We start from the raw sequence: 20,949 nt of genomic DNA, 5'->3' as shown, positions 1-20,949 counted from the left end.
GTTTGGAAATCAAAACTATAGCCCTAACCCTGCATAAACTGCTTTCTGCCTAATCTGCTGTCATCTCACTTTGCACTTTTAATTCTGCCTATTTGTTGTGATTTTATTGTATTTTATTTATTTAACATATGACTATTTTATTCAGGAACAATCCACCAGTAAAGGGACGGAAGATGGAAATAGCCATGGTCCACAAGCTCGAATATTTACATTTTTATTATGGACTATCTATATACTCTGTTCCTTTTTTAAATAAACTTCAAACAACTGCAGTGTACACCGGTGCTGAGAGAGAGAGAGAGCGGAAGAGACAACGAGAGAGAGTGTGAGTGAGAGAGAGTGAGTTGAATTTTGACTTATTAATAAATACAATAAAACATTTGAAAACAAAATGACTGTTTATTTAATGCGCACACATAAAAACAGAATTCAGGCTTCTTAAACAAATTACTTTATCACATTTTGACAGCAAGAAGGCTTTTATTCCCACATCACAAGAATGTATACTGAAGGATTTTTTTTAAAGATGCATGTATGTGTGTATTTTTGTCTTTGATAATATTTTACACTTCACACCTTATCATTTATTAGTTTTCACCCATAAATATTGGTGTTTTGTTGAGGGACGTTGCTGTGTCATATTTTATGTTTTATGAGCAGCCTTTATCCTCCACACAGCTCCATGGGCCGATACCAAACTAAACAGCATTGATGAAAAAATTATCCATCGAAGAGGCTCCCACCACCTACATGAGGAATAAAGCAAACAATACAACTTGTATAAAACATTTACACTCATTGGCCGCAGGGTTATGTGAACACCAAAAATATAATGAGATTCAATACAGTATATATATTTTAAAAAAAATAATTGACAAAATCTAACAATTTTGATTGACAAAGAGGTATTACTTTGGAAAATATATATATATTGTTACTGTGTATCACAGTGATTTGGTATTGTGCTCACCGTGTTTAGCAGCATGAGACAGAAACAAATTATTAGAAATAAATGTAAAAAAATAAATACAAATAATTAAATATCTATCTGTGATACACAGTACACCCATTTCAGTTGCAAACACCACTGCAAACCAAAAACACAATAATAAAACATTTGGTACTGTAAGATTGGTATTGATTTAACACACTCCCAATTTTACAGTGCCCATTCATTACTGTGCAGGCAGAATTTTGAAAACTCTTATTATAGCGTGTAGGTGTGCCTAATGCAGTGGGAGGTAAGTTCACTTATTGTACAACCCTAATTCCAATGAAGTTGGGACGTTGTGTTAAACATAAATAAAAACAGAATACAAAGATTTGCAAATCATGTTCAACCTATATTTAATTGAATATGCTACAAAGACAAGCTATTTAATGTTCAAACTGATAAACTTTATTGTTTTTAGCAAATAATCATCCATCCATCCATCCATCCATCCATTTTCTTGGCCGCTTCTCCTCACTAGGGTAGCGGGCGTGCTGGAGCCTATCCCAGCTATCATCGGGCAGGAGGCAGGGTACACCCTGAACTGGTTGCCAGCCAATCGCAGGGCACATACAAACAAACAACCATTCGCACTCACATTCACACCTACGGGCAATTTAGAGTCTCCAATTCATTGGAATTGGGGTTGTAAGATTTCATTTTCAATTCATGTTTATATGAAGCGTCATTACTTCATAGTGGCTTTTTTTTTCTCACCGTGTTTTGTCTTGTTCATTTGACTCTGATGAATTTTCTGGCATTGTGCTGGTCGGCGCTATTACTGTGCAGAATGGGGAAAAAAATTATATATATATATATATATATATATATATATATATATATATATATTCAAGAGCACACTTGGAATTAAATATGACATCATTTAATGGTTTACTGGGGGTAATTTCACATAGTGTGCACAGAATTAAAACAAGCCAGGCAATTTGTCCTAAGAATATATAAGATCTAAACTGAGCTTAGGCAAGTCCATATATCAACACATAAAAAAAGCATTGTGTAACTAAGTGTTCTCTGGCAGTAGTTACCATCTGTCACTAATGAATAGTAGACTTTACACCGATTTTATCGGGCTGATCAATATCGGCCGATATTTAGCATTTTATGCTGATCGGACGTTCGTTTAAGGCTTGCTTGAGGTATGTTCACATACTTTTAATACGATACGACTCACAAGCAGGCAGTAAAATTTTATGTAGCCTAGCAAGCTAGTGGTAGTACGAACGGTTGGACGTAAACATGCCGCCGTTCTGTCGAATCATGCTCTAAAGTTTCAGTGTGGGTGAAGTAATTGAATTCATTCATCCATCCATTTTCTGAGCCGCTTCACAAGGGTCGCGGGAGTGCTGGAGCCAATCCCAGCTATCATCGGGCAGGAGGCGGGCTACACCCTGAACTGGTTGCCAGCCAATCGCAGGGCACATACAAACAAACAACCATTCGCACTCACATTCACATCTACGGGCAAGTTAGAGTTGTCAATTAACATACCATGCATGTTTTTGGGATGTGGGAGGAAACCGGAGTGCCCAGAGAAAACCCACGCAGGCACGGGGAGAACATGCAAACTCCACACAGGCGGGGTCGGGGATTGAACCCCGGACCTCAGAACTGTGAGGCAGACGCTCTAGCCAGTCGGCCCCCGTGCTGCCTAATTGAAGTCAAAATAAAGTAATTTAATTACAGTAAGTTAGCACCCATTATTTCTGTCATGTAATGTTGGTTTGACCTGACTAAGTAGAATACACAATATGAATAGAGCAGTGATTTCCAATCTATGGAGCCAAGGAACATATTTTACAATTGAAAAATCTCACGGCACTCCAACAAACATAAATGTCACAAAAAGTATTTCTGTATTTACTTCCTGCCATCTAATAGAAGACCATTCATTTGTTCTGTCTGTCACTATGCCTCACTGGCATAAATAGAGGAACAAAGATACATTATTTATTGGCAATATAATGTTTTGAGCAATTAAGTACACAAGTATATAGAGTAAATGAACAGGTCATTTAAATAGACACATTCCTCCATTTTTTGATCGGATCTGTGACCGGTTTTCGTTTTTTTAAACTCAAAGTGACTCTAAGTGATCGGCCCCAAAAATCCTGATCGTGTAAAGTCTAATGAATAGCAAGTGTACCTTTGTTGGATACGATGAGCTTGACCCCAGCGACAATATTCCTCCCAGGCCTGGCAACAACACACCAATACTTGTCCCCATCACTTTGCCTGACAGACGTCATAGTAACAATGAAGGCTCCTGCCTCCTTGTCATCAGCGATGGACCATCTGTTGTGATTGCGTTGCTTTGGCGTTTTCACTACAATCTTACAAAACTCATATACTGCCCCCCTACACCAATACTTTGAGTTGTCTCTGAACTGAGAGTCGTACCAACAAGATACAGTCAAGGATCCTCCATTTGCGGCTCTAATTAACCTCGGGGCCTTCAGCTGATCTGGGTCAGCTGAATGCTTTGGAAGCCAGAGGATGAAGAGGAGTGGAACTGCAAAATGCAAACATGGTAGTTATTCAACATATTTGTTAGAATGCAGCGATTTACAAACCAAAGAACAGAATTACCTTTGAAGAAGCTGAACAGTGACACAGAGGTTCCCATGATTCAAGAGGAAATAACAATGTGGTGTGGAAGTTAATGAGGCAATATTGAGGTCTTCCTCTTATGCCTCCTCCATGGGCAAGTTGTGCAACTAGGCTCATCTTTGCCCACTGTGAGAACTGTTGAGTGGGCGTTATCAATGTCAGACATAGCAGCAGGGACGAACGAATAAAGTGGAGATATTATGAACAGTGTGCATGAAGTACAATCACAATGACCACTGTGAACTATCAAAGCCATTCATGTCTTCATGTCCATCATCAGCACTTTTCCTGTGTTTACTGTATGTATTGAAGAGGGAACCCAAATCATTTATTGCCACATAGTGAAAAAAAAAAACTGAACTCGGCTGCTGACATTTGCAGTGGTGAGCAAACGCAAGCATTTTTTAATATTTAAATATCAGACATTAGTGTTGTTGTGTTAATAATACTGTACATCACAGGTGTCAAACTGGTGGCCCGGGAGGCAGATCTGGCCCGCCACTTCATTTGATGTGGCCCGCGCAAGCAAATAAAACTTGCTCATTGTGTTCTGGTGTAATACTATTGAGATATTTGCAAGCATTTTTTTGTTACCAATCCCACTTTGAAAAGAAATTTAATAGTAAAAAAAAAATGTTTTTATAGGCTTCTGATTTCAAAGCTGGTTATTCATTAATGTGTTCTGTATACTGTACATAATTACAGTATGTGAGGTAATCTTTCATTTATATGGGTTCACAGTTGTAGCGGCCCTCCGAGGGATGTCATAGCTACGATGTGGCCCGTGACAAAAATAAGTTTGACACCACTGTTGTACATGATTGCGGCACCTGTGTTTAGCCTGTTTAGAACCTTTTATTCGCCACTACGCTGCAATGTACTATGTTACTATATCACACTGTAGAGATTGTTGTCTAAGTATTTCTATTTGGTTTTATTTTGCTTTGTTTTACTCTGCTGTCTGCTGCTGTGTAGGGATTGCAAATGAGAATGTGTTCTCAACTGCCTTAACTTTCAGGTTTGGTTGAACGCCGAAATGTTCCACTTTAGGGACATTTGACTTTAGGGGTTGCTGTGTGACAGGCGAGACTTTGATTTGTTTTAATTGCGTGTAAAATACGTAAGCAGTCCGTTTTAGTTTTTCTGACATTTGGTTGACTTCTCTTTTAGAAGGTCCATCCACACAGTCGGCTGATTCAGTTATGGCAACCGGATTTGTTATTACTTCTGCTTCCAGACCTCAGCCAATTTTCTATTTTCTGCTGACAGCTGTAATATAACAAACTGTTAAAGATAAATGCCACATTATAATGGAAGCTGTGTGATTAGATAAGTTGTTCTTTCTTTACCTTTTAAAATGCTTTTCACAGAAATGCAAGTGTATCTTCATGACATATTGTTAAACACTTCTCTGCATGATTGGTATAGTCGAACATATTTATCATCACATATCAGCTGTCTAATTAGCTTTTCCAAAGATATTTTTCTTCTTGTTTATGTGATTTGGCTGCTGTTTTATGTCATCTCTCAACAGAGGCAGTAAATGTATTAGCTGGGAAACATGAACAGCATATTTGATGAAAACACAAATAATACAGCTGTCCTAAATGTCCTATGCCAAAGTTTTGGGTAGTGAAGGCTTTATTGTACGAAGTCATAAGCCAAGTGCAGGTTATATGACCGGTCAATCAAATGTGTTATAAAAACTGAAAATGTACAGTAGATGAGCTTCACCCAATTGTCAGTAATCGTCTGTAGTTCTATCATATTAGTTTGAGGTTATTCATTCCTCAGCAGGAATATCAAGGGGAAATTCTCAAGTCTGCAGGACAAGAAACGTAAGATAAGGGCAGGTAAGGCACTCACGCAGTTTGAATAAATCTTTTTAAATTGATCTTGGTGATAAAAGCAAAACAACTCAAACCTGATCACATTAAAAATCACGGATAATGGATTCTGCAATGACTGCTAAATATTTGATGACATTAAACGCATCCTTTGAGAATCTTGGCTCGTCTTATAACGTTTGCTGTTGTCTTGTTTGGGAAAAGAGAACACTAATTGTGTTCATCACACAATTGAAAGCAATAGTTGTGTGTCCATTCTGAAACACAAAGGCTGTAAATTACCATATTTTCACGACCAAAGGCGCACTTAAAAGTCTTAAAGTTTCTCCAAAATGGACGTGGCGCCTTATCATGCGGCGCGCCTTATGTGTGCACCGAGTTCCAAAATCTGTAAATGTTGTGTGACTTTGATGAGTGCTCCGCTTGACTGACTGGGAGCATTTCCTGCCGACACGCTGCTTATATAGAGTTAAGGCGGACGTAACTGAGTACAGCATGCCGACGTATAGGAGGAAGGGTGCTCGTGACAGAGGACGGTAAAGACACGCCCCCAGTAGGTATACTATAGTATGTGCATTGTGCAAAACAACATCGGTTTGGCTAAGGACCCCGAAAATGGCACCTACGAAGAGACACGCTTACGAAGCACAGTTTAAACTGCAAGCTGTCAGTTACGCGGAGGAACATGGGAATCGAACAGCCGCGAGAGAATTCAGGATCAACGAATCCATGGTTCGCAAGTGGAGGAAGCAGGAAAACGAGCCTCGCCAAGTCAAGAAAACGAAGCTGAGTTTCCGCGGAAACAAGACGAGGTGGCCCGAGTTGGAAGACCAACGCTAGCAATGGAAAACAAGGCGAGGTGGCCCGAGTTGGAAGACCAACGCTAGCAATGGATTAATGAGCAAAGAACAGCCAGGAGAAGCGTCTCTACAGTCACCATTCGACTGAGGGCAATAACGCTTGCAGAAGAAATGAAAATCGAACATTTTTAAGGAGGTCCGTCTTGGTGCTTTCGTTTTATGAAACGGCGTCATCTATCCATCCGGGCAAGGAGCACCGTGGCGCAGCAACTTCCGGTGGATAACAAGGAAAAGCTGGCCATCTTCCACTCCTACTGCAGTAAAAAGATTGCCGACAAACACATCCAGCCCAACCACATCACCGACATGGACGAGGTGCCGCTCACTTTCGCTCACTTTCAAAAGGGCTGGATTGACGAGGAGAAAATGAGAGAGTGGCTGAGTGAGGTGTACGTAAAGATGTTTTTTTTTCCCACGCATCACCGTCCCTGTTGATCTGTGACTCCATGCGCGCCCATCTCACAGCCGCTGTGAAAAACCAAGTGCAAATAAGACTGGGAGGCAACGCCGGGCAAGTTACGCCACCATATGTGAATGGATTGTGGGTGCTTGGGCTAAGGTATCTGCTTTGACTGTTCTCCGAGCTTTCGTGAAAGCCGGCATCATTGCTGAACAGCCCCCAGGCAACGAGACTGACTCTGACAATGACGAGCGGGAACCCGCCGTGTTTGTGGGAGAACTTGCCCAGCTGTTCATTTTGGATACAGAAGATGAGGACTTTGATGGATTTGTGGATGAGGATTGATCAAAAAATAACGTGAGTACATTGTTAAATACTTCAATAAAGTACAACCGAACTCAGTTTTGCTCCCGCTGCCTTTTTAAAAACATTGTTTTAGCCTGCATGCATGCTACCGTATGTTCTAAGCTAGTGTATGTTTACCATGCCTGCCATACAATACGGTGCGCCTTATTTATGTGTTAAATACATAAATAGACCCCGTACCTGAGACTGCGCCTTTTAATATGGTGCGCCCTCTGGTCGTGAAAATACGGTAGATGTCCTCTTACCCTAATGCCTCTATACACACATTGTCATGACAGCCAGTATTCATGACTTACTCTCGCTCCCACCAGTCCCTCCGATATTAATGCACGACACCACCCTGGGTCCTGGGGCGTGGGTGGCTTGTATTATCATGTCAACTACCCAGACTGACCTTTCTTTTGCATTATAAATTTCTTACAGGTGATTAGTGTAATTATTCCCACCACTAATCAGTCGCACTGCCTTGCTCACTATCATAAAGCACCATTTCCCAAAGTGACTCAACAAAAAATCTCTCTTATATTTGACTCAACTCTCTCCTTTCAAATCCACATTAAGAACATTAACATAACAGCATTTTTTTTTATCTGCGCAATATCCCTAAGATATTGCCCATTCTATCCACTAATGACACAGAGATCACAGTCCATGCATTTGTTAATCTCGCCATGACTCTTGTAATGTGCTGCTTTCTAGTCTTCCCCTGTCTAGCATTAAAAGCCTGCAGTCAGTACAAAATGCTGCAGCAACTGCAGATATTTGAGGTGATTCCTCAGTAGAAATGTTAAAATCTCAATTTAAGACTTGTTTTTACATATTGGCATTCAGTGAAACTCGATGTAGGACTGTTATGCTGCAGCTTCTCCTCTCTCTTCCGCCCTCCACTCCTGCTTCGAGAGGGGGCTAGGTGGCGATGACCGAATCTGAGGCCATTGCTGGATTCTGCATCGACCAACTGGGACAAGGTCTCAGGTAGACCGTCGCTATGGAGGATTCTGCTCCGACCTACCAGGCCAGGTCCTGATGAAGAACCGCTTTCCTGAAGGCAATTACCTGTGGTGCTTTATCTCATTAAATGGAGTCTAATGCCGTCTTAATTAACATTGTTCAGCACCATATTATGTGTTTTAAAACATGTCTTAAAACTCATTTTTATTCTGTGGCTTTCAGCCCGGCTTAAGACTCAGGACCTCAGTGGTTTTAATGTTCTTTTGTTTTAATTGCTTATCTTAAATTGTTTGTATTTCTGACATTTTATTTTTTTATCTGTCTACAGCACTTTTTTTTCAGCTGTTTAAAGGGCTTTATAACGTTGATAAATGTTGTCCACTCAACATCCATTGTGGCTTGTTCATCCTGAAAGGGAATCCCTCCATCTGTGGTCAATCAGAATCAGAATCATCTTTATTTGCCAAGTATGTCCAAAAACACACAAGGAATTTGTCTCCGGTAGTTGGAGCCGCTCTAGTACGACAACAGACAGTCAATTTACAGAACACTTTGGAGACAGAAAGACATTGACAAAAAATAAACAGTCACTGAGCAGTAAAGGGTTGCTAGTTATCTGGTAATGCCGGTACATTTTTTTTTTTTTTTGACAATTGTGCAAAAAGATGCAGAGTCCTCTAGCACTTAGAGCAGTTCGAACGACTAATATTGCAATAGTCCGGTGCAATGACCATTGTGCAAAGGGCGCTGAGACTTCAAGGAGTGTATGCGGTTTAAAGTGACGAGTAGTGCGATAAGCTGGGACAATGTTGGTTGTGGAAATGTTACAGATTCTCCTCAATCAGTGTACAAATGGAGCAGATGCTACTCTGGCATGGTTGGCCAGTATTGGTCAACAACAGACATGCAAATAGTGCAGCATGGCGAGACAACTACAGTGAGTGCACGAGTAATACATAATTGGCCCCACAGAAATGTGACAACAAACTCAAGTCAAAAAATTGCCAGCATGTTGTAATGGAATTGTAGCTTAGGTGTTTAAGAAGTTGATCACAAGAGGGAAGAAGCTGTTGGAATGTCTACTAGTTCTAGTTTGCATTGATTGGTAGCGCCTACCTGAGGGAAGGAGCTGGAAGAGCTGGTGACCGGGGTGCACAGGGTCCGAGAGGATTTTGCACGCCCTTGTCTTAGTTCTGGCAGCTTGCAAGTCCTCAATGGTGGGTAGGGGGGTACCGACAATCCTTTCAGCAGTTTTGATTGTCCGTTGCAGTCGGAGTTTGTCCTTTTTTGTAGCAGCACCAAACCTGACTGTGATGGAAGAACGCAGGACTGATTCGATGACCGCTGCGTAGACTGTCTCAGCAGCTCCGGTGGCAGGCCGTGCTTTCTCAGAAGCCGCAGAAAGAACATCCTCTGCTGGGCCTTTTTGAGGACGGAGTTGATGTTGGTCTCCCACTTCAGGTCCTGACAGACTGTAATTCCCAGGAACTTGAAGGTCTCGACGGTTGACACAAGGCAGCTGGACAACGTGAGGGGCAGCTGTGGCGAAGGATGCCTCCTGAAGTCCACGATCATCTCTACAGTCTTGAGCGTGTTCAGCTCCAGGTTGTGTCGGCCCCACCATAGCTCCAGCCGCTCCACTTCCTGTCGATATGCAGACTCGTCACCGTCCTTGATGAGGCCGATGACAGTGGTGTCTTCTGCAAACTTCAGGAGTTTGACAGTCGGGTGCGCTGAGGTGCAGTCGTTCATGTAGAGAGAGAAGAGCAGCGGAGAGAGGACACAACCTTGGGGCGCCCCAGTGCTGATGCTGCGTGTGGATGAGGTGGCCTCCCCCAGCCTGACCTGCTGTGTCCTGCCCGTCAGAAAGCTGTAAATCTACTGGCAGATGGCAGGTGAGACGCTGAGCTGGAGAAGCTTGGATGAAAGGAGTTCAGGGATGATGGTGCTGAACGCTGAGCTGAAGTCCACGAACAGGATTCTCGCGTAGGTCCCTGCACTGTCGATATGTTCTAAAATGAAGTGCAGTCCCATGTTGACTGCATCATCCACAGACCTGTTCGCTTGGTAGGCAAACTGCAGGGGGCCCAGCAGGAGACCTGTGACACTCTTGAGGTGGTCCAGCACGAGACTTTCAAAGGACTTCATGACCACAGATATCAAAGCGACAGGCCTGTAGTCATTTAGACCCGAGATTGCAGGTTTCTTGGGAACTGGAATGATGGTGGAGCGTTTGAAACAGGATGGAACTTCGCACAATTCCAGAGATCTATTGAAGTGAAAGTGTCCTTTTCAAATCTGCAGTAGAAGGCATTCGAGTCGTTGGCTAGTGTGCTATTGTTCTCAGCTTGGGGGGATCGTCGCTTGTAATTTGTCAGCGATTGGAATGCATGCCAGACATGCCAAGGTTTCTTCTCTTCTCCCCATTATGTGAGGCTGCACAGGGTGGCATTGCTGGAGGGTGGGGTGCCACCATGCCCCAAAATCCATCCATCCATCCATCTAACCCAGCTATCTTCGGGCGGGAGGCGGGGTACACCCTGAACCGGTCGCCAGCCAATCGCAGGGCACATAGAAACAAACAACCATTCACACTCACATTCACACCTACGGGCAATTTTAGTCTTCAATCAATCTACCACGTATGTTTTTGGGATGTGGGAGGAAACCGCAGTGCCTGGAGAAAACCCACCCAGGCAATGGGAGAACATGCAAACTCCACACAGGCTGGGCCGGGATTCAAACTCCGGTCCCCAGAACTGTGAGGCAAATGTGAAAATCAGTCGGTCATCGTGCCGGCATGCCCTAAAATAAAATATAAAATATTGCTAAGTGAAACAGTTTTCTATCCTTTTGAATCAATCTTTTTTGATGAACTGACTCAGTATGGTTGCCAAAACTGCCATTTCCACCACTAAGAAAGAAACTGTTCACTAAACAGACCACTAACTTCACCCGCTGTACAAACAAAATGATAGCAAAACATGTAACAAGTCAGTAACACGCCAAAGGGGGTTTTCACGAGGCATGTGCACACATGAAAAAGGTGGTGCTCAAGCACCACCTTTTGCCCTGAACCAAAAAGTGCTTTTTGGTGCAGCTCTTTTATTTCTTCACCAATATTTAAAAGAAAAATTACCCTCTCTGTCATCAATTTTACTAAAGTGTTTTGAAATCTGACCAGCATTTATTTTAGTCCTTGGGAGAATTGTACATGTGCTCCCGCCTTGACCTCAGCCCCCCTCCTTCTCCTTCCAAAATCCTCTCATTTGAACAGGGCTGTGTTGACTTTTTATATCCACTGTAGCCTCCCTTGACTCCCCTTTGTTAAACATGTTATCATTTATTGTATTGATTGTCCATCCATCCATTTTGAACACCGCTTATCCTGGTTAGGGTCACGAGGCGCTGGAGGCTATCCCAGCTGACTTTGGGCGAAAGGTGGATTACACCCTGAACTGGTCGCCAGTCAGTCGCAGGGCACATATAGACACTGACAACCATTCGCACCGCCACTGAGTGGGAACTAAACCCACGCTGCCCGCACCAAAGTCAGGCGAGTGTACCACTACACCATCAGTGACTGTATTGATTGTGTTAACAGAAATAAATACACAGCTTAAAGACATAGTATTTTTTTTTTTAATTGTATGAACAATTTTTGGCTAGAGCACCTACTCCCATTATGTGCACGTGTCTGTGTTTTGCACAGGGAGACATTCAAGTTGGGATTGCCACTGACTGACACACAGTTCAGTATAGTGTTGTGCCATCAATTTGGAGGTTTGAATATTTTACTAACAAATCAATTGCCAGAGTATTTAATTCCTTCTATTCTGACTTTGAACTGAATGGGTTCCAAGTTATTTAATTATTGAATTATCCATCCATTTTCTGAGCCGCTTATCCTCACTAGGGTCGCGGGCGTGCTGGAGCCTATCCCAGCTGTCATCGGGCAGGAGGCGGGGTACACCTTGAACTGGTTGCCAGCCAATCGCAGGGCACATACAAACAGACAACCATTTGCACTCACAGTCACACCTACGGGCAATTTAGAGTCTCCAATTCATGCATGTTTTTGGGATGTGGGAGGAAACCGGAGTCCCCGGAGAAAACCCACGCAGGCACGGGGAGAACATGCAAACTCCACACAGTCGGGGCCGGGGATTGAACCCAGGTCCTCAGAACTGTGAGGCTGACGCTCTAACCAGTCGTCCACAGTGCCGCCATTATTGAATTAAAGTATTACAATTCTTTTTTAAAAAGGTAATATTTATTTTAAAGTAGCATGAGCACATATTTCTTTCATATGCGTCTTCTCGTGATTTTTATTGCTTATCACCATGAGGTTTTCTGGCATCAGGTCAGAAACAATCTCTGTTGCCCCCTTCTGGATGTCTGTAGAAGAACTGCCTGCTAAGAAGTTGTATCCAGCAAACATGAACCAGTTGTACTTCTGTGGAGATGTTAAATCGGGAGTTACAAATTGACTGGACTTAAGCTGTTTGGAATGCGTTATTCGTTATCTTACCAAGTACAAAGTCCTCACCGCATAAGATTAGCGCCAAAACGGTTAAATTTTAATTATTGTGTTTCACTTATATACAGTAGGAGAATATCTGTGTAGTGTTGTGTTACATGATGCTGACACGCAGACGTTGTGGGTTCGATTCTCAGTCAGTGTACCAATACCAGCCACTGCCAGTCCCATGGCTATGGGTTGCATCAGGAAACAAATCATGCGAGTGACTCACTGTGGTGACCCTTGACAGGGAAAAGCCAAAAGTCGCTTCTTTTTCTTCTTCTAGTTACAGTATAAAAAACGACACCAAAGTATTCCAGAAGTTTCAAAAAGCTCATTAAAAAAAACAAAAAAAACTTCCTACTTTGCACATTAGGGATGGGCTTTTGATAATATTCCCTCAATGGACAAGGCAGAATATTAATAATTCAATAAACTACTTGTTATTTTAATATTCTTTTTCATGGGAAGAGAGAGGCTCTCTCCGAATATTGAACTGGACTCCTGTTTTGATGCCAGTGTTGTATAGAAAACTGAAATGCTGCCAAAGGATTAGCCATAGCTGATGTCATGTTGCTCTTCTGAGACTTTTTTGTGATTATTGGCGATGCACATAAACTTGACTCGACGTCTTCAGACAGCCAACTTCAGAATCTGTGGTAGTCGTGCACCCCATTTTGCCTCCAATGCATCAAGATGCGATTATTCAATAATTAGATCCACACAATTGAAACTATCAAATCCATCCATATTGCTAATAGCAATATATATATAAATATATATATATATATATATATATATACATATACAGTACATATTGCTCCAGCACACTAAAAGTCACAAGAGTCATTTTGGTAAATGTATGGATTTGATGTAAAGAAGAAAACACAGTGCCCATGACTCTCAGCTCTTCTGTGCCTCCTCTTTTGGCTCGACATTGGGCAATCCATTAGTTTCTGGCGTTTCTTCCTCCACCATGGCGGACTTTTTTGTTGTTCCTAGTGGGGATGCAAGAGGAGGGCAGTGAGTGAATGATGACAAGGGTGAAATGCATGCAAATAACCCCGCAGCAGGCCTACATTGGTTGAATATGAGTTGCCGTTGTACCTGTGAGATAGTTTCTGTGCATCCGATGGAAGAACAGCAGACCAATAAAAAGGATAAAACCAATGCTGGCGATAATCACTCCACACAGAAGGAAGCTATAGCTGCCTTCAGTTTGGATAATCTGAGGATATAATGGCAATGATAAATCTCCACAAGAGTTGCTTATGAAACAAATATTATTGCTTTTGCATTCATAGCAATTAAACTTACTGAGCCAACCAGAACCTGCATTACCATCTCTCCCATTCCTGCACTTGTCACCAGCACTGAGGTAGCACAACCTAGAAACAATACATAGTTTGTTTTTAATGTTTGGTCTATTATTAGTGTAAATGTGTACATTGGAACCTCGGTTTATGAACAACATGGTTTATGAAAATTTTTAGAAAACAAAAATCACCTCGGGCTGGACAGTATTTTCGGTTTACGAACAGTCTTGGCATGGCTCCGGAAGGCTCAGAACTTTGTGCTTTTTATCACGCCGCATAAACATTATTGGCTCCATCCTTTAGGTAGCTTTGTGTTTTTTGCCTAAAATGGCCACCACATCCCACAATGCAATGCAAAAGCTGCGCTCTATTGTGGGCGGTGGTGGCCATTTAGGGCTAGCAGTAACCACAGTGAACGTAAACATCACCCAAAAACGCTAAGGCACTGCACAGTGATTTGCAAGCGAACCCACTGTTATTTCATCATCAGAAAGTGTTTTCACCTATTTATTTATTTTTAAAAACTCAAGGATCCAAATAAGATAAATATTACGTCTTGCATTTCTATTAATTTCAATTTTAAACATTACATTGGTTTATGAACTTTTCGGGTTAGAAACGGGGGTCACGGAACATATGATGTTTGTAAGCCGAGGTTCCACTGTGCACTGTAACCATACCCTGGTAATCAAGGATGTCTTCAGTGTAAGCAAGCATGCACGGGAAGATGCTGCTGAGGAAAAGCCCACACAAACAGGTCCCAACATACAAAAACGTACTGCTGGTGTAGAAGATCAGCAGCAGCAACACAGTGATAATAGCACCTGCCTGTAAGACGGAGGACAAATGAAGTTGAACCTTCAGCTGTCAGTGCGTCACATCCGTGTTTTTCTAATGCGTCATTACCAGGTTGACCATGAGCAGTCTCACAACTTGGAAATGGTACGAGAGAGGTATGGACAGCAGTCGACCTGCGGTGATGGACGCCCAGAAAATGCTGGCTAAGTAGCCTGCTGTCTTATGGGGTAGGGACATGGGCGATGCAACGGCATACGTGTACACAAAACCAGCGTATGCCCCCTGAAAAAGAAAAGCACACTTTATCATGTTGAATGTAGATATGTATTAATATATGTATTTATCCTTTCCAGCCTCGCCCCCCCAAAAAAACAACAAAAAATGTTGTAATGTGTTTTTTAATACTGAAAACTGCACCCTGTCATATTGTACTTTATAAAAACATATAAAGTGGGGCGTTGAGATACGAGTGACGCGACTTCCTTTTTTTAGGAAGCATTTTTGCTTGGACTTGGGGGCGCAAATTTTATATCAGTGCTGTATGGTGGCAACGACTCAACTCACTTCACAACAACCAGAAGTTTGGCAAAAATAATTAGTAAACAATTCTTTAAAAAAGAGGCTTCAAGCTGTTTCATACCACTCTCAGCTAGAGCTGTGCGATATGGACAAAATGTTATATCCCACTAACGATATATATATATATATATATATATATATATATATATATATATATATATATATATATATTTATATATATATATATATATATATATATATATATATTTATAATTGCAGGGCACATACAAAATAACAACCATTTGCACTCACAGTCACACCTACAGGCAATTTAGAGTCTCCAATTAATGCATGTTTTTGGGATGTGGGAGGAAACCGGAGTGCCCGGAGAAAACCCACGCAGGCACGGGGAGAACATGCAAACTCCACACAGGCGGGGCCGGGGATTGAACCCGGGTCCTCAGAACTGTGAGGGTGACGCTCTAACCAGTTGTCCACTGTGCCGCCTGCAGACGGACAATATAACAATATGCACAGGCATACATTCTTTATCCTCTGCCAAGAACAACTGATATTACTGCCACACTGAGAAGCTGAGACTGTCTCTGTGTACAGTACAGTACATTTTTATGTCTGTCTTATACTGCCCCAGGTGCCCAAGGGGCACACACCGGTATGAGTAGCATAATGTTCATTACATTGAAACAGAAAGTGTGACAAAAGCTTTTTAATTATTTTGAATCCTATGTATTCATGGTTATCACAACTCCCTTTAAAGTGTTATATGAGATGTAAATATACATGACTGGTTAGAGCGTCAGCCTCACAGTTCTGAGGACCGGGGTTAAAAAAAAAAAACATGCATTAATTGGAGACTCTAAATTGCCCGTAGGCATGACTGTGAGTGCGAATGGTTGTCTGTTTGTATGTGCCCTGCGGGTCCGGGGTTCAAATCCCGGCCCCGCCTGTGTGGAATTTGCATGTTCTCCCCGTGCCTGCGTTAGTTTTCTCCGGGCACTCCGGTTTCCTCCCACATGCCAAAAACATGCGTGGTAGGTTTATTGAAGACTCTAAATTGCCCGTAGGTGTGAATGTGAGTCCGAATGGTTGTTTGTTTCCATGTGCCCTGCGATTGGCTGGTTCAGGGTGTACCTCGCCTCCCGCCCCGAAGATAGCTGGGATAGGCTCCAGCAGCCCGCGACCCTAGTGAGGATGAACGGTAAAGAAAATGGATGGATGGATGGATTTATGTCATGACAGTTTTTTTTTTATAGTATAATTTTGTAGAGCGCTATTTATCCTTATTTAAAAAAAACACATTTCAATGTTTTGGGGGCAGGCTGGAATGGATTAATGGCATTTCCATTCATTTCAATGGTGAAATATATTTCAATGGTATAATATAATATCAGACATGAGTGTTTTAAGTTACAAGCAAGGATACGGAATTAATTAAACTTGTATTTCAAGGCACCACTGTTGTAAAAACAAGTGAATAGATTGTAAAGAATTAAACAGTTTGTGCGTCATGATTAATTCATTGCGCCACCTTCAGGTGTAAGTGACTTGACCACAATAATAAAGTCACGCAGACAAACGAAAAAAAGTTTCACTCAACTACTGTAATGGACTCCGAAATCTGCAGTAATATCTCTTATTTTTCACAGAGGATAAAGAATATATGCACGTGAGCATTCTTTGATGATCTATCTACATGTGTTGCTGCATCATTTGTGTTCAAATATCCATTCTCTAAACATAGATGTCGTTCGTTAGCCCGTCAAAGGCGTTTCCCATTATGTGTTAGCATCAAGCTAACTGACTTAAGGCAAAATTATATGATTGTTTCAAATACAAAACGTAATCCTCTTTTATATTTAGTTTGACGGTAAACCTCAACTGGGAGTGACATGAACCTGCTTGAAGCCTATTTGTTGTCTATATGCCAGACGTCTATTTGTTGTGAAGTGACTTGTGTTCACTGCCACCATACAGCACTTGTATCTAAATTTTTTTCTGGCAAGTCAAAGCACAAAATCATCAGAACGACAGCTCATATGTCAAAAAAGTTGTAAGTCGGCTCTCTCATATCTAAAGGCGCCAGTGTTGGGAAGATGACTTTAGTTACCCTGTTGAAAATGTAAAAGTTGTGTAACTATTTTAATTACTTTCTGAAAGTTATATAACTAATTACATTTAATTACATTTTGATTATTTTTCTTAATTTTGAATGAATGCATCAGACCCTTGGATGTTTCCCCTAAAAAAGTGGATAAATACTACAGATTATTATTTTGGACATATTAGGTTTTTTTACACAAATAATAAACTGATTAAAAAAACATGATGAAATGTAAATACATGATCAAAAATTATATGTGTACAACATGTAGAAAAACACGATACCATACCATGTTGACCTAATGACCTACATATGAGTCTAACCTTTTCAAAATCTTAGACAAACTAATAGATTGAACCACAGGGTGGTGCTTGGAGGTCATATTTGGAAAAGTATGCCATGTTTGAGACAACAGCAGAATGGCACATGACCAGAGAGAGCCAATCCTTTAGAAGGATGAAGTGATATGAAAAAAAATAAATAATAATTTTGTAGCTATTTGAGATCATCATGGATATTTCCAAAACCTATTGTAATTTAATTACAAAATTTCTTCCATTAATGTAACGGAGTATAATTACATAAAATTTGTAATGAAATTATGTAATCTTGTTCCATGTTACAAGTTTTCCCCCAACACTGAAGGCACCACTGTATGTGTGGCAGTGTCTCTATTAATGTGTGTTTGTGTGTGTTATTTGTGTTTACAGCTCACTCACCACAATACCATCAGTCATGAAGAGCACCATCCCACCAAGGATGTGAATCATGAAGAAGGATACTGGCAAGCCGCGCAGGTTATCATTCTGACAGCAGCTAAAGATATCCCCATGACCTGTGCTCACAATTGACACATTGCAGCACACAAAATTGCATTTATTGTTGTTGTTTTTTTCTCTCCCCGGACATGGAAGAGGGAGGCATGCATTTTCCATGGGTTACTACTATACCTCCAGCTTCATGTGCTCCCTGCCCCACTTCTGTGCCCTCAGCTCCCTGCTGGTTCTCCATTGCCAGTTCATCTTTGTCCAGCAGTTGAGGTGTGCCGCTGGGGCAGCATGGTATCAGCTGCTCACGATACATCAAGAAGAGCACAGCGAGGGGTACAGGCAGCTAAAGGAGCAAAATCAAATAATGTTCATTTTCCACCAGAGAGCTGAAATATCACCATCAAGTAAGTCAGTGTCTTTGTTTGGAGCCTTTACATTGATAAGGGCCATGATCCAGAAGGCATAGTGCACACTGGACTCTTCCTCTACCCCCCCGTGGGGCAAGTAGTTCTGAGTGATGTTGTGCTCCGCAATAGGACTGTTTCTCAGCATGTTCCTGAAATGATGCATGATCACTGTCCCGTTCCCAGTGTGATTCCCACAGCCGTGCTCCGACAGGAAAGGATCTGCAATCAGAGGGCTCACCAGGGCGCCGAAGCCAATAAAGAAATGGAGAGCCTGCAAAAAAAAAGAAGTGAGAGTTACACTTTTAATTACTATGACTACTATGCACTTCTTGAACCAGTCCACTTTGAGAAGATGCCTTTTCACCTGCAAGAAAACAGCAGAGTCCTTTTGATAGATGGTGACTAGTTGGATGTTTGCAATGGTGTCGATGAGTCCCATGGCCAAACCGGACACAGCCATGGCAATGGCCAGCACCAAGACATTGTTGCACAATGGGATGATGGAAAATATCACAGAGATGATGAGCGCCGAGACAAATAAAGCGGACAGAGCGGTGAACAACCTGAAACAGAGAAAAACAGTGACGACATCTCGATGGTTGGTAGCCACCGAGACCTTGCTTCTTCTAGTTACTTACGTCCTCTTGAAAACGCCGGCGACCGAGCTGCCGATCAACAAGCAGAATTGCTGCGAGAAGAACACCCATGTAATCTGGCTCAGCGTGGAGTTTGTTTGACACTGCAAGTCCAGAATAGTAGGCCCGAGGAAGGCGATGCACAGTCCAAAGCTGAAGAAAACACTCCAGTAAGTCAATGTGTGGTGGGCATTCCTTTTGAACAGAGATACTATCCGATCATCCACGAACATCTTGGCCGCACGAAAAGGAACGAGCAGCAGACTGGATTGTCAGTTCGCTTGGTTTCTTTTAAAGCGTTCTACTCCCGTCTCTATTTTATTGCTTAACTAAAAAGGATGTCCTCGTGGGTTAATGGGTGAAGTGGAAATGCTTGTAACAATAACAGGTGCATTCAAATTGGGTCAATGATTAGCACCTAAAAAAAGAGCCGCTTGTTGAAATGCTACCAGAAAATGTGTGTTTATGTTTTGTGGCGGAAGGAAATGTTTCAATACGAGCGGCAATGACACATTGAGAAGATCCTGTTCTTTGGTGACGGCACTAACTTGCATCATCTTATGCTATTCAATACTATAAATCTGTGACAGACCCCGTGTGTCATCACGGGCAGGTGATTTTTGAATAGAAAATTACATAGAGTTGACCTCCAGTAGTCATGTGTTCAGTGGTTACATTGTCATCATCATTAAGTTCACTTTCATGCTTGACCGTGCTGTACCATTTTCAAATAAAACCTATAGTACATTGCTTTACATTAAATTTGGCCATTATTTAGGCCTAATTTCTTTTTACGACACAGTGGTTCACTGGCATGCAAAAGGTGGGATGGAAGGGGTGGTGACCTCAGCATCCACATGAGGGGAGGAGAGAAGCATCCAAATGGAATTTCTCTGGGGAAAGACATCACTCGAGGTGGGTAAATTGTGTGTGAGTCAATAAGCTGCAATAATGTTTGTCATTTTTCGCAAACGATAAAGAATATATGCCTTGTGAGTTTTGGGATATTGTCTGTCTACATGTGTTGCTTCACCGTTCAAATATCAGTTGTCTAAAGGCTTCTAACACCACAACTCTCAATGCTAATTGTTAGCACATGGTGTTTTTCCATTATGTGTTAGCATTAACCAAGCCGGGCATTTCTAAGGCAAAGTAGTTTAGTTATTTGAAATTTTGTACACAACAGTTCGACAGTACACTTTAACCGTAAGTGGCAATAAACAGCTTGAAGCCTCTTTTTTGAAGAATTGATCACTATCTGCCAGACTGCTGCTTGTTGTGAAGTGAGTTGATTTGAATTGGCTGCCACCATACAGCGCATGTATCTGTAGTTTGCGCTCGCAAGTCAAAGCAAAAAAAATGGTCCGAATGACAGCTCATATTTCGAAGACCTCATAAGTCATGTCAATAGTATGTCAAGGCACTACTGTATTTTCATGTTCATTTCATGTTAGCTGCAGCTGTAGGCTGGTTTTCTACAATCTTACATTATTCATGAATTCAATTATTAATTTTTTAAATGTAATATACTGTGTATAATTTAATAATGTAATGTGTATAATTTCCCCAATTTCATTTGTGTGTGTAACCAGCAGGACTGTGAGCTTTAGTCTAGTGCTTAGGTTGATGGTTTGTTGTGAAGTGCGTTTGATGGCATTCACAACATCAGCTCTCCATGTGTTAGAGATGGCATCAATCTGTCACGATAAAAGCAGAATACGTCAAGTTTGGATAGCCAGTGATCTGTCAAGATGCTTCTTTCATTTAAAACCATTTGTAGTCCACAGTGAATGACAGTAACGTGGAGCGTTATTTAA

At 41.6% G+C, this 20,949-nt stretch overlaps 2 protein-coding genes across 2 annotated transcripts; both read right to left on the bottom strand.

Moving 5' to 3' along the window:
- Positions 1-414: 414 nt before the first annotated feature.
- LOC133401480 (CMRF35-like molecule 3) lies at positions 415-3,699 on the bottom strand. The gene is made up of 4 exons (XM_061674567.1): positions 3,599-3,699; positions 3,156-3,521; positions 1,709-1,772; positions 415-746 (listed from the first exon to the last, which is right to left on the bottom strand). The coding sequence occupies exons 1-4, from the start codon at positions 3,633-3,635 to the stop codon at positions 644-646; spliced, it is 570 nt and encodes a 189-aa protein (XP_061530551.1). The 5' UTR covers positions 3,636-3,699; the 3' UTR covers positions 415-643.
- A 9,769-nt stretch (positions 3,700-13,468) lies between these two features.
- On the bottom strand, positions 13,469-19,365 carry LOC133401414 (major facilitator superfamily domain-containing protein 4B-like). The gene is made up of 10 exons (XM_061674433.1): positions 19,136-19,365; positions 18,862-19,060; positions 18,526-18,768; positions 18,271-18,433; positions 18,040-18,155; positions 14,788-14,961; positions 14,562-14,709; positions 13,883-13,953; positions 13,673-13,793; positions 13,469-13,563 (listed from the first exon to the last, which is right to left on the bottom strand). The coding sequence occupies exons 1-10, from the start codon at positions 19,363-19,365 to the stop codon at positions 13,469-13,471; spliced, it is 1,560 nt and encodes a 519-aa protein (XP_061530417.1).
- Positions 19,366-20,949: the final 1,584 nt, after the last annotated feature.

This window comes from Phycodurus eques, chromosome 1 (genome assembly GCF_024500275.1).
Source record: "Phycodurus eques isolate BA_2022a chromosome 1, UOR_Pequ_1.1, whole genome shotgun sequence".
NCBI classification, from domain to species: Eukaryota; Metazoa; Chordata; class Actinopteri; order Syngnathiformes; family Syngnathidae; genus Phycodurus; species Phycodurus eques.
The sequence above is the reverse complement of the archived record's forward strand: the minus strand, read 5'-3'. Positions and strand labels throughout refer to the sequence as shown.